Genomic DNA, 17,390 nt, shown 5'->3' on the forward strand with positions numbered 1-17,390 from the left:
GGTCAGGGTCCAGTTGCGCTGTCCCAGGACAGGTTCCTGCCCGCGTCTGCTGTGACCCAGACCCACAATTTTGCATGGAAACACAAGAGTGTGTGAACCATGGGTGGAAGGGACCAGGGAAAAGTGCTGGTAGTATTTAGGGGTCATCTGTTTTCATTTTTATTTTTTAATTTTCTAAAGCAGTGGCTAAAGACAGGTTTCCTCTGGGGACTCACTTTTCAAAAGCAACACAACTACAAATGCATGGCCAACTTAATTTTTTTAAAAAGCAGAGTTTTTCACGGCCGTGAAATTTGTCTTCAAGAGCTGGTTTGTTTAAGCTTGCAGTCTCTGATGGGCTCTGAGGCATTTTCTAGTATAAATGTGGGAGTTAGCTTGAGGACCTACAGATTGATTAATTTGAATTCCTAAGACTTTCAGGCCCTTCTAAAAATATTTTCCAAAGAGAATCTTGACAGAAACTGGGAGTTGTTTGAGGCACCAGAATATGAACTTTCCATGACAGCACATTTCATTTAAAATGCAGCTGGATATATTTTCCTACCAAAGAATTTTAACTTTTTTGTTTAGGTTTTTAGCTTAGTCTGAAAGGTGTTTTCCCCCTTCTCTCTCTCGTGAATAAAATGAAGCCTACTTGACTCAGGTTAGAAAAATACCTTCCAGACTGATCCCTCAAAAATGCTTAACTAACATTACGCTAAACATTTTTTAAAGAAAGGAATTCAGATGAAATCAGACAAAAGACCTGCCCAGATGGAGCGTGAGGATGGAGTGAAACGTGGCCACAGATCACATCCGCAAGGCAGTCAGAAAGCAAGTTTTGCTTTGTGGGACGCTCCTTCAGAGGAGTCTTGGCAACACTTAGTTACAAAAACTCCTAAAGCAGGTTCAGGTTGCAAATGTGTCTTTATTTAGTCTTAGCCTGTCTCATCTGATTTAACAGGCTTTTATGTTAATATAAACATTTGTTTCCTCTCTCTCTTTTTTTTTTTGGACAGAGTCTCACTGTGTAGTCCAGGCTGGCCTTGATCTCACTAGGTACCTTAGGCTGGCCTTGAACTTGCAGTGATCCTCCTGCCTCAGCCTCCTGAGGGCTGGGATTATAGGTGTGAGCCATTGCACCTGGCTTCCCTAGCAAAAGCTCTAGGCACACTGGAAGCCAGGGAAAGGAGCTGCTTTTCTTTGAGCAGCAGTTCCCGCACCTGGCCAACTCCAGTGCGAGGGTGGGAGGAGCTTCCCAGCCACTCTGCTGTGCTGCCCTGTGCGCTCCCTGCCTCTGTGAGGAAGCTCCTGCCATCCCAAGGTGCACTGCGGCTTCCTGGGCGCTACCGCGCCACCTGTGAGAAGAACACACATTGGAGTCTTCTCTGTGTTATTGGCTTTTAAAAAACGTTTCATGAGTCCACGTTCGCAGTATGGAATGCTCACATTCCTTGTGGGGGAGTTGGTTCGCGGACAGAATGCATCTTAATTTTTTCCATTCCCCTTTCTTCCCTCTCCCTCCACCTCTTGGTCCTCTTTCCCATATGGGAAAGACCTGTCTCTTTATTTCTTATTATCTTTCTTATATTTTGCTTTTTGTACACTGGGCTTCTCATGTGCTATTTAAATATTGTGATATTTAGGCTCGTGCATCTGATTTATTGCTCTTAACCTTATGGCCTCAAGGTGCACCCATTTCCCTACAAATGACTCAAGTCCACCCTTCATGGCAGAGTAGCACTCCATGGTGTAAAAATACATTTTCCTTATCTGTTCATGTGTTGCTGGACATACAGGACATGTAGCTATTATGAATGAAGCTATAAATACGTGTGTGTGGATCACTGAGCTATGCTGTCTTTAACTCTTTTGGGAAGATACCCACAAGGGAATTGCTGGGTCGGATGCAATATCCAGTTTTCATTTTTTGAGGAATCTCCACACTGATTTCCACAATGGCTATGCGAGTCTACACTCCTACCAACAGCGTAGAAGGGATCTTTTCCCCACAGCCTCACCAGCACTTGTTAGTATTGGATTTCATTTTTTTAACAGGCCAGGGTGTCCCCAAAGTCAGGTCTGAGCAGAGCCCACAGCTGCTGGACTACAGCATCCCTGCATGGTGCTTCCTGCCACTCCCTGAGACCAAGACCTTGCGAGGGGAGACAGTCTCAGCGTTTGGTTAGAATAATTCAGCCTCACACCCTCACCCCTTTATTTTGCAGTAGTAGGAATTGAACCCAGGGACTCTACCTGGATCGATGTCCCCAGCCCTTCTTTAATATTTTTTTTATTCATTAAGTGTATTGGTGCATTTTAGGCATAGAATATGGTCACATTCATCATGGGGTCTTGTACCTTTACACCTATCTTGGATCTTACTTTTTCCCCATTTCCCTGCCCTCCCTTCAACCCCTCCACCCCTCCCTATTTACAAAACCTTTGTTTCCATATTTTCCTTTTCTCTGCCTATTTCTTCCCCATCTTTTCTTGTTCTCTCCTTTCCTCTACGCCTCCCACTTCCCCTCCCCCTTTGGACCTTTTCTTCCTGTTTCACATTTTGTGTTATACATTTTGATCCTTATTTCCTTATTTACTTGCAGTTTCTCACACCAGAGAAACTGTTCAGTATTTATACATGTGTGTCCTCTTCATTTCACTTAAGAGTATGGCCTCAGTGTGCATCCACTTAGCTATAAATCTCTCTAGTTTCTCATTTTTTATGGCTGAGTAGTACTCCATTTCTTCCTGTTTCACATTTTGTGTTATACATTTTGATCCTTATTTCCTTATTTACTTGCAGTTTCTCACACCAGAGAAACTGTTCAGTATTTATACATGTGTGTCCTCTTCATTTCACTTAAGAGTATGGCCTCAGTGTGCATCCACTTAGCTATAAATCTCTCTAGTTTCTCATTTTTTATGGCTGAGTAGTACTCCATTTTATTTTTAAAAAAACCACAATCTTCTTTATCCAGTCTCCAATTGATGGGCAATTGGGCTGTTTCCAAGTTTTAGCTATTACAAACTGTGCCATTATGAACATGGGTGTGCATATATCACTGTGGTATGATTCTTTTAATTCTTTTGGGAAGACACCCAGCAGGGGAGTATCTGGGTCACATGGGACCTCTACCCTAGTTGAGGTATCTCTATATTGATTTCCACAGTGGCTGTACCAGTCTGCACTCCCACCAACAGTGGAGCAGGGTTCCCTTCTCCCCAAAGCCCCTGTAGGTTTGCATAGTGACGGGACCCAGGGCTGAGCCCCGGTGTGCAGGGCAGGGCAGGCGTACCAGGGAGCAGGCCAAGACCCACAGTCCTCTGGCTTAGTCACCCGGATGTTCCTGGCTGCCGACTCTCCGCCGACGCCTCCTTCCGTCTTCCTCATGGGTCTGATGTGTCAATTTCTCCCCCTGCCCTAGAGGTGCTCTTCGATCCCTGCCGGACCTGGTGCCCGGCGTCCACCTGCCAGGCTGTGTGCCAGCTGCAGGACCTGGGGCTGCAGACGCCGCAGCTGGTGCAGTGCAAGGCCTGCGATATGGAGTTCTGCTCGACCTGCAAGGCTCGCTGGCATCCCGGCCAGGGCTGCGCGGAGAGCATGCCCATTGGCTTCCTCCCTGGGGAGACCAGGTACCCTGGGCGAGGGCGGGGCTGGGGGAGGGGAGGGGCTTGAATGCGTCCCTTCTGGAAGTGCCTCAGGGAGCTGTGGCTGCAGTCTCGCTACCCTCAGCTCTCACTCCGCCTTTGAAGCCTGTGGCTTTTTGGTGGTTTATTTCCTTTTATTTTTTAGATAATTAAAAGTGCACAGCTTTAGTGCCAGCCTCCCAGAGTCCAGGCCATCTAAAGTAATCAATCACTAGTGTACTGTGGTACTTTAATTCATTTTGTTGAGTTGGGTTCAGGTTCTGTACCCCAGACTGACCTCAAACTCGAGGCAGTCCTCCTGCCTCAGCCTCCCAGGTGCTGGGATAACAGGCATGTGCCACCACGCCCAGCAACGTACTTCTTTTTTATTATAGCACTGTTTACTTTTTTCACATTTTTTATTAGAACATACTGGGTACACGGAAAAATGGGTTTCATTTTTTGACAGATTCGTACATGCATAGAACAGAGTTTAGTTGTTTCCTCCATCCCCCCTCCCCCTCTCCCCCAAGTCCCACCGGTTTTGGGTCCTGGGACCCTTCCTGCTCACACCCTCATTCCCACACTCACACAACTCCGTGGTGCATTCTGAGGTTTTCAGACCCTGCGCTTCTCAGGATTCCCCAAGATGCATTGCACTCCACCTCCCCGGAAAAGGGAATTTTTCTTCCTGGAGTCAGGGATTGGACTCAGGACCCTATGCCTGCGAGGCAAGTGTAGTGCCAACAAGCTAACTCCCCGGCCTGACGAGGGAATTTTCACCTTGAAAATGTGTTACAGTAAAAGATGCACTGCCGCCCTCTTTCTCCAGATCCTCCCCTCCCTTCCAGCACAGTCCCTTTGCGCAGCTGCTCTGGAGTCCTTTCCTAAGTGTCCTTACAAACTGATAAAAGATACGCGGACTGCCGCCACTGCCATCCAGCAGAAAGGCAGCTCCCACAAACACTGAGTCTGTCCTCGTCCGCCTCTGTCACCTTATCCGGCGCTGTGGGACTCTTCATGCAGGGTGTGATGTGACACCTGTGACACCTGCCCCCTCCCTAAGACCGCAGGGGCTGGAGGTGGTCAGGGCTGGGGGCACAGACACAGGAAGGACCTCACGGGAAGGGTTATGAAGGCCAGAGGCCTCGGGCCAAATCCCAAGTCTGGGAGGGCTGCGGGGAAGCCCCGCTGTGCGTTGGCTCCTCTGCCCCCACAGCAGATGGCCGGGCTCCTGGCCCAGGTGCACTCTGCCCCGCCCCCCCACCTTGAAATTTAGCCACTGCAGTAAGAAACCGATGACATCCGGGTCCTTCCCCAGCCGGATTCGCAGTGTTTCACGGTTTGGCCTCGTTCTTCCGTTCACACCCCAAGTCCGCCAGCCCCAGGGTCCAGGCCAAGGCTGTGCACTGTGCCCCGCTCTCTCCTGGAGCGCCCCTCCTCCGCTCTTCTCCTTCCCTGGAGATGTCTGGCCACCTGCCAGACCCGGCTCCATCCCCCTGTCCCCAGTCCCAGTTCTTGGGGCAGACTGGGGGCCCAGCCTCTGTGTTCCTGCTGGAGACTCCCACTGACCACGACTGGGCACAGCCTTAGTCTCCCTGGGTGCTAGGATTACAGGCACCATGCCATGCCTGTTTTGTTTTGTTTTTTGAGGCAAGGTAGTTCAGTCTGGATTAGAACTCACTGTGTAGCCCAGTCTGACCATGAACTCATGGTAATCCTCCTGCCTCAGCCTCCTGAGAGCTGGGATTTCAAGCATGCACCATCAGGCCCAGCCTCTCTGTGTATTGTGTTCCCTTTGCCCTGTCTACCACTTGGCCAGTTCCTTATCTGCGTCAGTTGTCCCTGTGACCCAGCACACACAGATGGGGGTTTAGATGATGCAGAATCCTAGCTGCCTTTGTACATTTCAATCTGCAGCAAACCTTGTTATTAATAGTAATTCTGAGGGTAACACAGATACCAGAAATGTCCAAAAACCACTATCTGTGCTGGGGAAATTCTTACGCAAAACACAACATATTAGAACCTCCAAATTGTTTCTGTTCTTTTCTCTTTGTCTTTCCCATACTGGGGATTGCTTCCAGCGGCTTCCCACAGAGCTCCATCCCCAGCCTTGTTATGTTTTCAGACTGGGCCTTGCTAAGTCACTAAGTTGCCCAGGCTGGGCTGCCATTTGCAACCCTCCTGCCTCAGCCTCCCACCAGGGTGATCTTGTGCCCCACCTCAGCAGGCTGGCTCTTGGTTCTCTGGCTTTGTTGTATTTCAACTAATAAGAGGAGGTCTCAGCCCCCGCTATGGGTGGTGCTCCTGTGCGGTCAGTGCAAGTGCTCACGCACTGTCCCCACCCTGCAGCGCTGGGTTCAAGCTGGACGACGACACGGCGCCCATCAAGCGCTGCCCCAAGTGCAGAGTCTACATCGAGCGGGATGAGGGCTGCGCGCAGATGATGTGCAGGAACTGCAAGCACGCCTTCTGCTGGTACTGCCTGGAGTCCCTGGACGTGAGTGGCAGCCGGCGTGGCCGAGTGGGCTCGGGGCGCTGCACAGAGACGCAGGGGTGGGTCCTCTGCTGTGGGGAGCCCCTGGCCAGGTCCGGGGCTGTGAGGGAGACCGCGGACGGGAGGCCTAAGGGAGGGGGTTTCTTTCCCAGGGCCCAGGAGACTGGAAGTCTGACTGCAGGGGTGCTGAGGCTGTGAGTTCAAGGCCAGCCCGGGCCACACAGCGAGACCCTGCCTCACATGGTCCCTGTAGAGCTGGTTGGGGTGTGGGAGCCGCCCTGTCCCTGTGCGCCTCACAGACAGGAAGTGAGTGTCCCGGGCTGTCCTGGCCAGAAGACCATGGCCTCAGTGCCTCCTCCCCCAGTGACCTCTCTGCCCTGGGGTTCCCCACACGCCTTTCATCTGCTGTGCAGCAGGGCCTGCCCAGGCTTGGAGAGAGGCGCTAACGCACGCGTGGGTTTGTTCTGACCCGGGCCCCCCAGCACCTCACACCCTCATCCCAGGCTCTTCTCAGGGCTCCTGCAAATGGTGCTTTTCAACTTCCGCTCTCCTCATTGGCCCTGGTAGGGGCTGGCTTCCTGCCACAGAGATGATGCCGGGACTGGCGTTTTGGCAGAGTCCGCGTGTACAGATATTTGCAAGCTGTAATTAAACAGCGATCTAAGTTAAGCACTTCTTCAAGCACTGCGGTGAGCAGCTGTCCATGCGAACCCGGCGCAGTGTGGTGAGAGCTTGTTAGTGTCGGTTCCTATACAGCAGCAGTCTGAAGCCGGGAGGTCTCTCTCCAGTAACGCAGAGCCGGCGCCTGTGTCTTACAGTCTCACAGTTCCTCTCCCGGGTCTGTTGTTGCTCACCGTGACTGTCTACGGCACTGGTGCTGGATAAGAGTCAGGACTGTGCGCTGAGCTCACGGTGTGGAGCCGGTGAAGAGCAGTGGCTGCACCATCGTCACCTGGGGCCTGGGGCCTCTTTGGGTGGGCGGAGGGAAAGGATTTTAGAAAGTTTATTCCTCCTTCGGAGAAGAGTCCTGCGGATGGCCAGAAAGTAAAGGAGTATCTCGGTGAGATGGAATATTGCATGTGAAAACAGAGCTTCGTATTGAGAAATCAGATTTCTGTATCTTTGGGAGTTGTTCTCCCTATTATTGACTTTAAATTCCTTAATTTGCAATAGGATCTGGTGCAGAAGTATTTCCATTCTGCTCTGGAGGCTTTCATTTCCTCCTCCTGGTCAAGTTTAATGAGTATGTAGCCAGATTCCTTTTCTTAAGCTGAAGTCAAACGTCCAGGCTGTTCTCTGACCTTGTTCGGTGTGCAGGGCAGGTTAGGGATGATAATTGAAGGACTGCAAAGCCTACAGAGTCTTTTTTGCATTTGTACCCAATTTCAGGTGTTTGTTTGTTTTTTGGTACTGGAGCTCGAACTCGGGACCTTGCCCTTGCAAGGCAGGTGGCGGAACTACTGAGCTAAATCCCTATCCATTACTCCAGGTGTTCTGAAAGCTGCTCACTGAATGGTGGTGTAGTCTCTGTATCTGGCCTGCACTTTACTGCTAGGCTGTCTTTTCTAAAGCAGAAGGAAGTGAAGCACCTGGCTTCTTACTTCCTACCAGACATCCTTAGGGGCCTCCACTGGACAGCATTAGAAATGGGTGGGGAAAGTGTTTGCTATTTAGTTTGTCCTGGTTTCTGCTACTCCTCCAGGAAGGGAAGGGAGGAAGAAGGGAAGCCGGGTTTCACTCCTTGGACAGCGGCCCCAGAAGCAGCCCCTTCCTGCCCAACCTGGTCCTAAAGTCCAGTTCTTGCCTCTGGTACCGCCTCTGCGTGGACCCAAGAGACCACCGGGTGTTTTTCCTCCATCGAGCTTTTCTCGCAGCCAGGAGCTTCCTGTTTTGCTCTGGAGTGAAGAGCTGCTGAAAATGAGCTGTTTTTGCGTAGAGCAGAAGGAGAGGGAAGTTACCGTGTGGGCAGTTTATCAAGGACGTTCACAGCGATTCCACCCGGGTCAGAGCCACGGGGCTGGCAGCTGGCCCAAAGTGCGTCTTGGAGAAGAAGCCAGGAGGGCGTCGAGAAGAGTGTTTGCCCTGGCTCACAGTTCTGTTCACACCCGGGTATGCAGCAGTCACTCTGCACTGCTCCTGCCTCATCCTCTAGTTACTAAAGTGCCCTTCTGAGATCCAGAAATGGTGGTAACAAGACCACATCTATAAAAAAAGACACTAAAGCCTAGGCTTTCTGTTGGAACTTCTACTCCAGACAGAAGGGAGACGTAGCTATGACAGAGATCAAGTCTAGTCAGAGGCTCCCAGAACAAAAGGAAAAGAGTGGGCAGTGTGTATGGAAAAGGTCTTCTCCATATTGGGCACCATGTTTTAGGCCTGTAATCCCAGCACTCTGGGAGGCTGAGGCAGGAGGATCACGAGTTGGAGCCCAGCATTAGTCACTCTAGAAAGACCCTGTCTCAAAGTGAAAAAACAGACGGGCTAGGGATGTTGTTCAGTGTGAAGGCCCTAGGTTCCATCCTCAATATCAGACCAAAGGAAAAAAAAAAAAGAAAGGAAAAAACTGCTCCCATAAGGTCAGACTGAGGCACAATTGAGACCACCGAAACAGGCAAAGTTTACACAACTCGCAAACAGTTTATTGCCATCTGGGTGCAGACAAGCAAGGGACCAGAGGGCCGTTGGCCCTGAGAGGAGGGTGCGTGGTTGGTATTGGGGAGTTTGGGTAGGGGAGAGGGCAGGGGTCCAGAGTGTGGAGAATTTTAGTGGCCCCTGGGTGATGGTCCTGGGGCTGGCTGACAAACGGGGCGCTGGTGAGAGCAGAGCGGCTGCTGGCTTCCTGTACCTCTGTGCTCCTGTGGATGTGGCTAGCAAGTCCCCTTGGGCAGGGTTCCGCTCAGGGACCTTCCAGATTCTCCCTGCAAATAAAAGATTCAGACTTTCAGAGAGCATCAGGTCCAACTGGCAGCACCTGAGCTGAGCGGTGGAGCGCTCAGAGGTCTTCGCACGTCGAGGTGAGGCAGCTTCTTGGGGCCACACCCTCCTGGCCTCTCCGCAGGATGTGTGGGCACTGTCCCCATCCTATCTCCTGTGGTCATCCTGAGGACTCAGTCCTCTTCCTTCTCCTGCTGCTGCAGACTGGCCACTTGTGAGCGGCTGTGCTGTCCCAGCACTTGCTGGTCACAGGAGATGGCTTCCTCTCACTGGTTCATAGAACGCTGCAGTGGTGGGCACTTATCCCATCATCACCTGCCTTGCACATCATTATTTAAGTCCTGTAGCATTTCTGTGTGCTGTTTTGTTTTGTTGTTGTTGTTGTTTTTGTCTTTTTGTACTGGAGATTGAACCCAGGGCCTTTGCACTGAGCTATGCCTTTAGCCTTCTTAATTTTTTTTTTTTCCCACTCTTAGCATCTTTGTAATTCATGAAGTTGCTCAGGTGAAGCTGAAACTTGTAACCCCCCTGACTTAGCCTCTGAGAGTACTGGGACTGCAGGTGTAACCAAGCTGTTAGGATCCCTATTACCTTTTTCCAGGAGGAAGTTGGGGGAGCGGTTTATCAGTATTTCTTCAGAGTCCCTGATTGGTGAGCAAGGGATCCGGCCTCCGTCTCTGACCTTTTATATCCAGAGTGGAATGCTCGGAGCCATATTTCCATGGGAGGCATTAAACCCTGGGGAGCCAGCCTGCTCCAGGGTGTATTTTTGCCCTAGGTTTCTATAGCTTGTGCCATTGTTCCTGTCCGAGTTTAATGAGACGTCTGTGAACAGTAGCAAGGAAATGTTTCCTACCACAGAAATCATGGCAGATTCCTGGCAGTGCCTGGTGTCTTTGCATCCAAGGGATTCATTGGTGCCTTCAACATCAGGACTAAACCCACACGTATGTTCTGAGGCATAGGAGAGTGCCTCAGTCAGGGGCAAGAAAACACACCTGTCAGTGTGTTTGTGTGTGTATGTCTGTGTGTGTGTGTGTGTGTGTGTTCCTAGGGATGGAACCCAGTGCCTTTACACTGAGCTCTATCCCCAGCTCTTTTGCTTTGCTCAGTCCTGAAGTTACACAGGCTGGGTTTGAACTTGTCATGGTCCTCCTGCCTCAGCCTCCCAGAGTGCTCGCCCCCAGGCCTGGCTAAGAAAGCCTGTCTTGGTTTTCTGGAGACCATGCTGAGTGTCAGCAGAGGTGCTGATCTGAAGATCTTGAGGTGGCAGAGCCGGTCCTTCCTGCCGGAAACCCCATAGCATGCAGCTCCCCAGCATCTCTAGGAAGAGGAAGTGGCCACTTGGGATGGGTGTGAAGCCTGCTGGCAGCCTGCAGGGTGCACCACACTGTGTCGGGTCTCGGCAGGGCTGCTGAGGCCCAGTGAGAGTTTGTTCACCAGGAAAAGGGAAGAAGGCGCTGAGGCCAGCAGCTGCCAAGAGTGGACAGGATGGAGAAGGACACCAGGGTGCCTGTGGCCTTGTTAGCGGCCACACAGGTCCATTAGCTTTCAACTAAACCCAAAGGAGCCATTTTTTGTGGAAAAAAGGAAAAAGTCTTTATTCCAAGCCAGCTCAGGCCAGTAGTCTAAGGAGTAGACTGGAGACACCTCCAGGCCAGCGCCCTCCCCACCCCTCTGGGTGGAGGAACCTGGAACCCCTAACCCAGGGCGCTGCACTGTTTCTGTCCCCGCCCTTGTCTCGGAGAGTTGGGGTGCAGTTATACCCAGGAAGAGGAAGTGTGAAAAAGCCACTGTCTCTAAAGGAAATAAAACCCACCCAGGAGTCCTTTGTAGGAACGTGGGTGTTCCTTGGGACCATAACATTTAGTGAAATAAATCAGACGCATGAGCTTAAATTTCATGTGCTTTCTCTTATACAAGAAACTCAGAGCATAAATAAAGATGTGTGATGTCCATGCCCCAGCTTCCCAAAGGAGTGTGGTCCTTTCACATTGCAAACATAATAAAAATAAAAATTGTAAAAATTAAAAAATAAGAAATAACTAAAGAAAAAAATCCCTAACTTTCAAAGTTGCATTTTCCGTGCCTGTTACACCATGAGCAGAGGCGGAGGCCTCGGTGCCACACTGGCCGTGGTGGGCAATGTACCCACTGCACCAGCTCCGAGAGGCTTTTACACCGGGGGCCGCAGGGTTTGCTTGTTTGAGGAAAACGGTTACAGAACCTTTCTGAGAGCCTTACGTGAGCTCCAGGTGGGTGTCCGGGAAGCGGGGCCTGCCAAAGCTGAGGCAGAGGGAGGAGGGCTTAGGAGCCCGAGGTGGACAGAAGTGGCCAAGAGGATTTGTCCGAGACAGAGGTCCAGCTGGAGGGGCTGGAAGTCCACCTACCCCACCTTAGACAGGTGCAGATCTGGGACAGAATGTGAGGTCAGCGGCTGCAGGCATTTTGAGCCTCCAGGGGTCCCTGGGATTGCACCCTAAAACCCAGGATGGTGCTGATGGTCCTGGGCAGAATGGTTGGCACCATTCTGGGGAGCGTCCTTTGGGAGAGGGTGTGGGGAGGACTGTCCTGGAGACCCAGACAAACAGGGCCTCTGGAGGGGGCACTGCACCCAGAAGGAGGACCTCGCTCAGTGTGGACTCCGCTCAGTTGGAGCTGTCATGGGGACAAGATGGTCACCGCGGGTTCTTGCAGAATGGGAAGCTCATTCTGGTCCTGGTGCTGGAGGGTGCACTTTGAGGGGAGAAGCTGGCACTGGTGGGGGACTGGGGTGAAGCCCGTGGTCTGATGTCAGGAGCCACCCCATTGTGGTGGAGAGGAGTGGTAAGACACAGTCAGGCCAAGGAGGAGCTCGGGGCAGAGACATGGACCTGTCCCTTTGGTAGCCAGCATGCAATCCGCTGTTTCCTGCAAGCCCAGAGCAGAGCCCTGGTGCAGTGTCCTGCTTTGCACCGTAGACTGAAGTTGGACTCCAAGCTCCTTGTGCACCAGGCTGGCCATGATCGCTGGGCTGCTTCTGGGAGGTGAGATAGCTACCGGGTGATGGCAGCTGGATGTGCAGTGCGTGCCTTCCCCTCTGTCCCCACCCTGTCTCTCCACTTCCTATCCATGGAGTGAGGAAGCACAGGCCCCTGCTCACCGCTGCCCTTTTCTGGCTTCGCAGGACGACTTCCTCCTGATCCACTACGATAAGGGACCCTGCCGCAACAAGCTGGGCCACTCCCGGGCTTCGGTGATCTGGCATCGGACACAGGTGAGAGGGTGCTCACCTGGAGTTATGATCTCAGGAGAGGGTGTGTGTGTGTGTGTGTGTGTGTGTGTGCGCGCGCGTGCGCGCGCACGGGAGTGCATTATGTGTGCGTGGTGTGTGTGGTCTTTAGAAGTTTGCCAGTGGTGGAAAATCTGCCCTACGAAGAGGCAGAGCTAGACACGTGGCTCCCGCTGGCCCCTCACACGTAATCCTGGTGTGTTACTCGTGACCTTGCTGTGCATCCCTTGTCCCTGGGTATCATGGAGTGCAGAGCTTCCCAGAGGCACCGGTTGCTACCAGGAGAAGACAGCGGGGGAAAAGCAATGTGTTGTTTTCTGCTCTGTTAGTCAGTGAGGTGCTTGGGATGTGGATTCTGTCTCAGTCAAGCTGTTACATGAAACAACCTGGACACGCTCAGGGGGCCCTGCTGTGTGGTGCACACCCCACTGCCAGTGTGTCTGCCCTGGGGTCTTGGAGCCAGCCTTTCCCAATGGACTTCTGTGACTTTGACCCCGAGTTCTCCCCAGTCAGGGCTCTGGGCAGGTGTGTGGGGTTTTGGGAAGCCCAACGCCTGGTGACCAGGGTCCGAGGGGCTAGTCATCCTGTCCTTCACCAGCTGCACCTGACGGGCGCTACGCAGGCCTGACCCTGTCCCCAGAAAATGTATGGGCTTGGCAGTCATGTCTCTCCTTTTCCCCCTTTCTCCACTCCAGCCAAGCTTCCTTGTTCTCCCTGCCTCTCTTCCTTGCTCCTGCTATAGCGGCAGGTCTTTATCCCCATTTCTTCCTCTGTGTGTCCTGTCTGTGTCCCGTTTGGCACATGTTATGCTGCAGGTCCTGGTAAAGGAAAGGTATCCCACGGTTGCTTTGAGTCCCCAGCCCTTGAGTGAGGTTCGGAGGCAGATTCTGCCAGGAGCCCATTCACCGCACAGTCAGTTCCTCTGCAGCTGGGCTCAGCCCGGGACCTCTCGGTGGAGACTTCCTGTGGGCAGGGTGCCGCTCGGTCTGGCGGTGTGGAATTGTCCACAGAGTGAGTTCTTGCCTTCCCCGTGGAGTGAGCAGATAACTGCTGTGCAGAGCCCAGGGCTCGCCGTGACAGGTGTCACTGAATGTGTGTTGGGCACCGACTTCCAGGAGTCAGGAGCCTCAACAAAAGCCCACCCTGTGGCTGCTGTAGTGCTGGATTCTGCTCCTGACATTTATTCACTGCCTGCTCGCTGATTGCTTTTGCTCTGTGATATCTGCCCCTCTCACTTCCTGCCTGCTGTTCCTGGCAATATCTGCATCTCCTCATCGCTGTTCGGTAATAGCTGGATAATAGCTTCTCAGATGGCCTGCAAAAGAAGACGCCAGACAGACAGAGGAGGAACTGAGATGGCACCTCGGCAGCAAGAATGGGAGCTTGTGGTCAAGGACTGAGGCATGGATTTGACTACAGAGCATGTGTGGCTTTTTTGAGGCTGACCATCCTGGGCCAGGTGGTAGAGATTCACAAATGTGCCTTCCAAATAAGACCTCACTGCATGATCTTAGGGATTCTGACATAGCGCTGTGTGTGAGATTTTCTCAGAGCCCAGTCGCATCAGCTCTGGGTGATGCCACGCTGGATGTTATGTTCTGTGTGATGTTATGTTTGGCAAATGAACATTTCCAATGGGGCAGCAGCAGCGGGTCTTTAGCATCAGCACCATCTAATTCATCAAAGCAGTGTGACACCATTCATCAAGCACAGTCTGCATAAATGTCCACGTTTTGCACACTGTGTGTGTGTGTGTGTTGGTTTTCAAAACCCAAGTCAGGGTAACCTTTCTTTCACACATCTGGGATGCTTTAGTAGAGTAGGCTATTTTGGAGCTGCTAATGGACCTCAGAGAGCTTTAGCCTCATTGGTTTATTTTGCAGTTGAGAAAACAGGCCCATGGAGAAGTGGGTTTGGAATAAGAGCCACATGCCCTGTGTCTGTGTACTTACCGCTCGGGACACTAGGTGGCAGGCTAGCCCTGGTTCTGACGCAGGTCTGCACTCTGGCCTAGGAGAGTGCAGCTGATTGGCAGGGCCAGGCAGGAGCAAAGCAGACTCTGTGTTCCTTGAACCACGTCTGCATTCGCTGCCCATTCCTTTCAGCATTATGTGTACCTAGGGATTCCTTCTTGCATACCAACCCTCTCCTCATCTCTATAGTCATCTCCCATTGGGAACCCTTCTTTCCTTTGGTACTTGTCAGCTGTCACCTGGAATCCTTTTGTACCTGAGCCCAGTAGTCAGGAAGATGTCCCTTTGTTGGCTGATTAAATCCTGGTCTCTACCAGATGGAGTGTTCCTTGGGACCAAGATTTCAAGGGTGTTTGATTTGGAGCCCAGTCTGGCTCAGACTGGCTTTTGGGTGGGGGTGGGGCTCATTGGTTAATTGGTTGCATGGATGGATGGAGGGAAAAGAAGGGAAGGGAGGATACGGGAAATGAAGGAAGGGAAAAAGTAAGGCAAAGGAAATACGGGTGATGGATGATTGGGTTGTATGAATGGATGGATGGAGAGGTGAATTGCTGCTTGAGTAGATAGGTAGATGCATAGATAGGTGGTTCTGTGCATGAATATATATGTGCTGGGTGGGAGGATGGGTGAATGGCTGGTTAGATAGATGGGTGGGTGGAGGGATGATAGAAAGAGAAGGGGAATAGCTGAAGGGCAGGAAGATGGGTGATGGATGGATTTTTGGTCGTATGGGAGAGTTGATGGATGGACAGTGGATCATGGTTAGAAGGAGGAATGGATGGATGGTGGATGGATGGCAGGTAGATGAATCCATGGGTGGATACTTGGCTGGGTAGATGGAAGGATGAATGGACGCATGGTAGGATAGATGCATAGTTAGATGAATCCATAGTGGATAGATGCAGGGTGGGTGCTTCTGTGGATGGATAGATGAATGGGGGGTGGGTGATAAGGTGGTTGGATGCCTGGTTGGATGGACGCGAGGACAGATGGATGGATGGTGGGTAGTTATGAGGCTTATATTTCAGCTTTGGAACCTACAAACCAGCCCTTCTTACTTGCTCCCTTTGGTTTCCTTCTTCCAGGTTGTGGGCATCTTTGCTGGATTTGGGCTCCTGCTCCTGGTGGCTTCTCCCTTTCTGCTCCTGGCCACCCCCTTTGTACTCTGCTGCAAGTGCAAGTGCAGTAAAGGTGACGATGACCCACTGCCAACCTAGAAGAAGACGATACGGGAAGGAGACTCTTGTTTCCAGAAAATGTGGCTCTTCCCCCACCCATCCCACTGTCTCCCTCTCACTAAACATTTTTCTTGCCTTATGTGCCCCATTGAGCTTCACAGTGTCAGGCTGGATGCCGTGATTTCAGGGACCAATGTCCGAACGCTCGCCAAGGCCCCAGGTGAGGTCACCGAGGCATGGGGAGGCACGGAGGGCATGGTGGGGCACAGCCCACAGAACAGCCTCTGTAGACCTGACTGGTGGTGTGGGAAGAAGCACGCTAGGCAGTTTGCTCCCCATGGAGTGAACTAGGAGTGTCCGGTGAGAACTTAGGAGACCTTACCTGCACATGGTCCGTCTCCTCTTGACTTCAAGATGGCGCCGTGCTGTTGGGAGAAGGAGTCTTCTAAGGATCACAGCTCTCTTCAGACGGAATCGCATTACTCCAACTTGAGAAAAGCACTCTGTTTAGGACAACTGTTTTTATTCCTAACGGCATTTAGTAAAATCCTTTTTAGAAGGCTTTTTTTTCCCCAACCGAGTAGTGAAACTCAAAAAGGTGCATATAAACCATCCTATGCCTTTCTTGAAATGTGCATTTTAAGAAGTTATAGTGAAACGACTTTTCTGGCTTGACCATTTTTCAGGAGATTAGAAAGCCTTACGCACTCTGTGTTTTTCTTGAAACTTGCTGTAATAACTTTTTGAATGCTGTAAGCTGTGTACTGTTATAAACACGGTTCCTGTATTTGTTGCATTTCTCTGAAAATATTGACATGCTTAAAGGAACATCTCAGCTAGATTTGCCTTTTATTCCTTTTTTGGTGATTCAGCCTGTAAAGTTCATCCCTTGTCACCAGGCAGCAGCAAATACTTTTTATTCATCTCTTCTAACCAAGTGTTTACTTGGACGTGGTTCTACTAAGAATCACCATGGTTTAGCCTCTTGCCCCAGTTTTCAAGTAGTAAGAAGAAACTTGCATAATCCATCCTCAAAAGCAGGGCCTCCTGCCAGAGCCTGGGGGAATTTTGGACACCAGGCAGGAGTTTTCTGGATTTCCACATTTTTTTAATGCTTTACTTAATTTTGAAAAATCATGTGTCTCACACAGTTTACAGGTCCTCTAGCTGGCCAGTTTACCCTTGCTGGGACAAAAGAAAACCTTCCATTTCTCCTGGTTATTTTGAGGTGGGAATTTTACCACTTGGACCTCTACAGGGTGGGTGGTGTGCAACTGTTTCCATGGTAACAGTGCACGGATCAATAGCAAGACACAAGTTATTATATCATTTGACTTCAAAAAGAGCAACGGCTGGGGATTTAGCTCAGCGGTTCGTTGGCCTGCCTCACAAGCACAAGGACCCGAGTTTGATCCCCGGTACCAAAGCAAACAAACAAACAAACAAAAAAAAACCAAAAAGTAGAACAAGTGTTTTTCTGTTTCTGTTTTTTTTTTGTTTTTTTTTTTTTCCCCTATGGAGTGTTGACTTCCAAAGCCAACTGCTTGTTGTGCTTGGTGAGAGCAAAAGGAAAATGTTGCAAACTTATTACAGCAATTTCAAGACTTATGAAGTGATCTACAAGGAAGTAAAACAAAAAAATCCTTTTCCTCTTTTGCGCATTGCAAGCACATCTTTAAAACGTGGTTGTCTTGTGTGTATGTGTGTGTGTGTGTGTGTGTGTGTGTGTGTGTGTGTGTGTGTGTGTGTGTGTGTGTGTGTGTGGTGACACCACATTCCTGTAGGCCCTCTTCTTCTCTGTCTAGAAATTTCTTCTTTATTTCTTGAAACGAACAGTTACAAAGAAACCAAACCACTTCTCTCTTCACCTCCAGTCCTGATTTTCTTCATGAGAGTAAAGTCATTTGGAAGATCGGCCCACATCA

The 17,390-nt window shown here is 50.9% G+C and overlaps 1 protein-coding gene across 7 annotated transcripts in view; it reads left to right on the forward strand.

The window, feature by feature from the left end:
- Rnf144a (ring finger protein 144A) overlaps positions 1 to 16,878 on the forward strand; it is a 76,817-nt gene extending 59,939 nt beyond the window's left edge. For all 7 annotated transcript variants that reach the window (XM_010622664.2, XM_010622665.3, XM_010622662.3 and 4 more), the window contains 4 exons: positions 3,408 to 3,615; positions 5,965 to 6,112; positions 12,210 to 12,299; positions 15,373 to 16,878. In XM_010622664.2, the coding sequence (XP_010620966.1) occupies positions 3,408 to 3,615; positions 5,965 to 6,112; positions 12,210 to 12,299; positions 15,373 to 15,504 (578 nt within the window). In that variant the 3' untranslated portion in view covers positions 15,505 to 16,878. The remainder of the gene's footprint in view (positions 1 to 3,407; positions 3,616 to 5,964; positions 6,113 to 12,209; positions 12,300 to 15,372) is intronic.
- The last annotated feature ends 512 nt before the right edge of the window (positions 16,879 to 17,390 follow it).

The sequence above is a fragment of the Fukomys damarensis genome, unplaced genomic scaffold (genome assembly GCF_012274545.1).
Source record: "Fukomys damarensis isolate Sample0158 unplaced genomic scaffold, DMR_v1.0_HiC HiC_scaffold_25, whole genome shotgun sequence".
In the NCBI taxonomy this organism is placed as follows: Eukaryota; Metazoa; Chordata; class Mammalia; order Rodentia; family Bathyergidae; genus Fukomys; species Fukomys damarensis.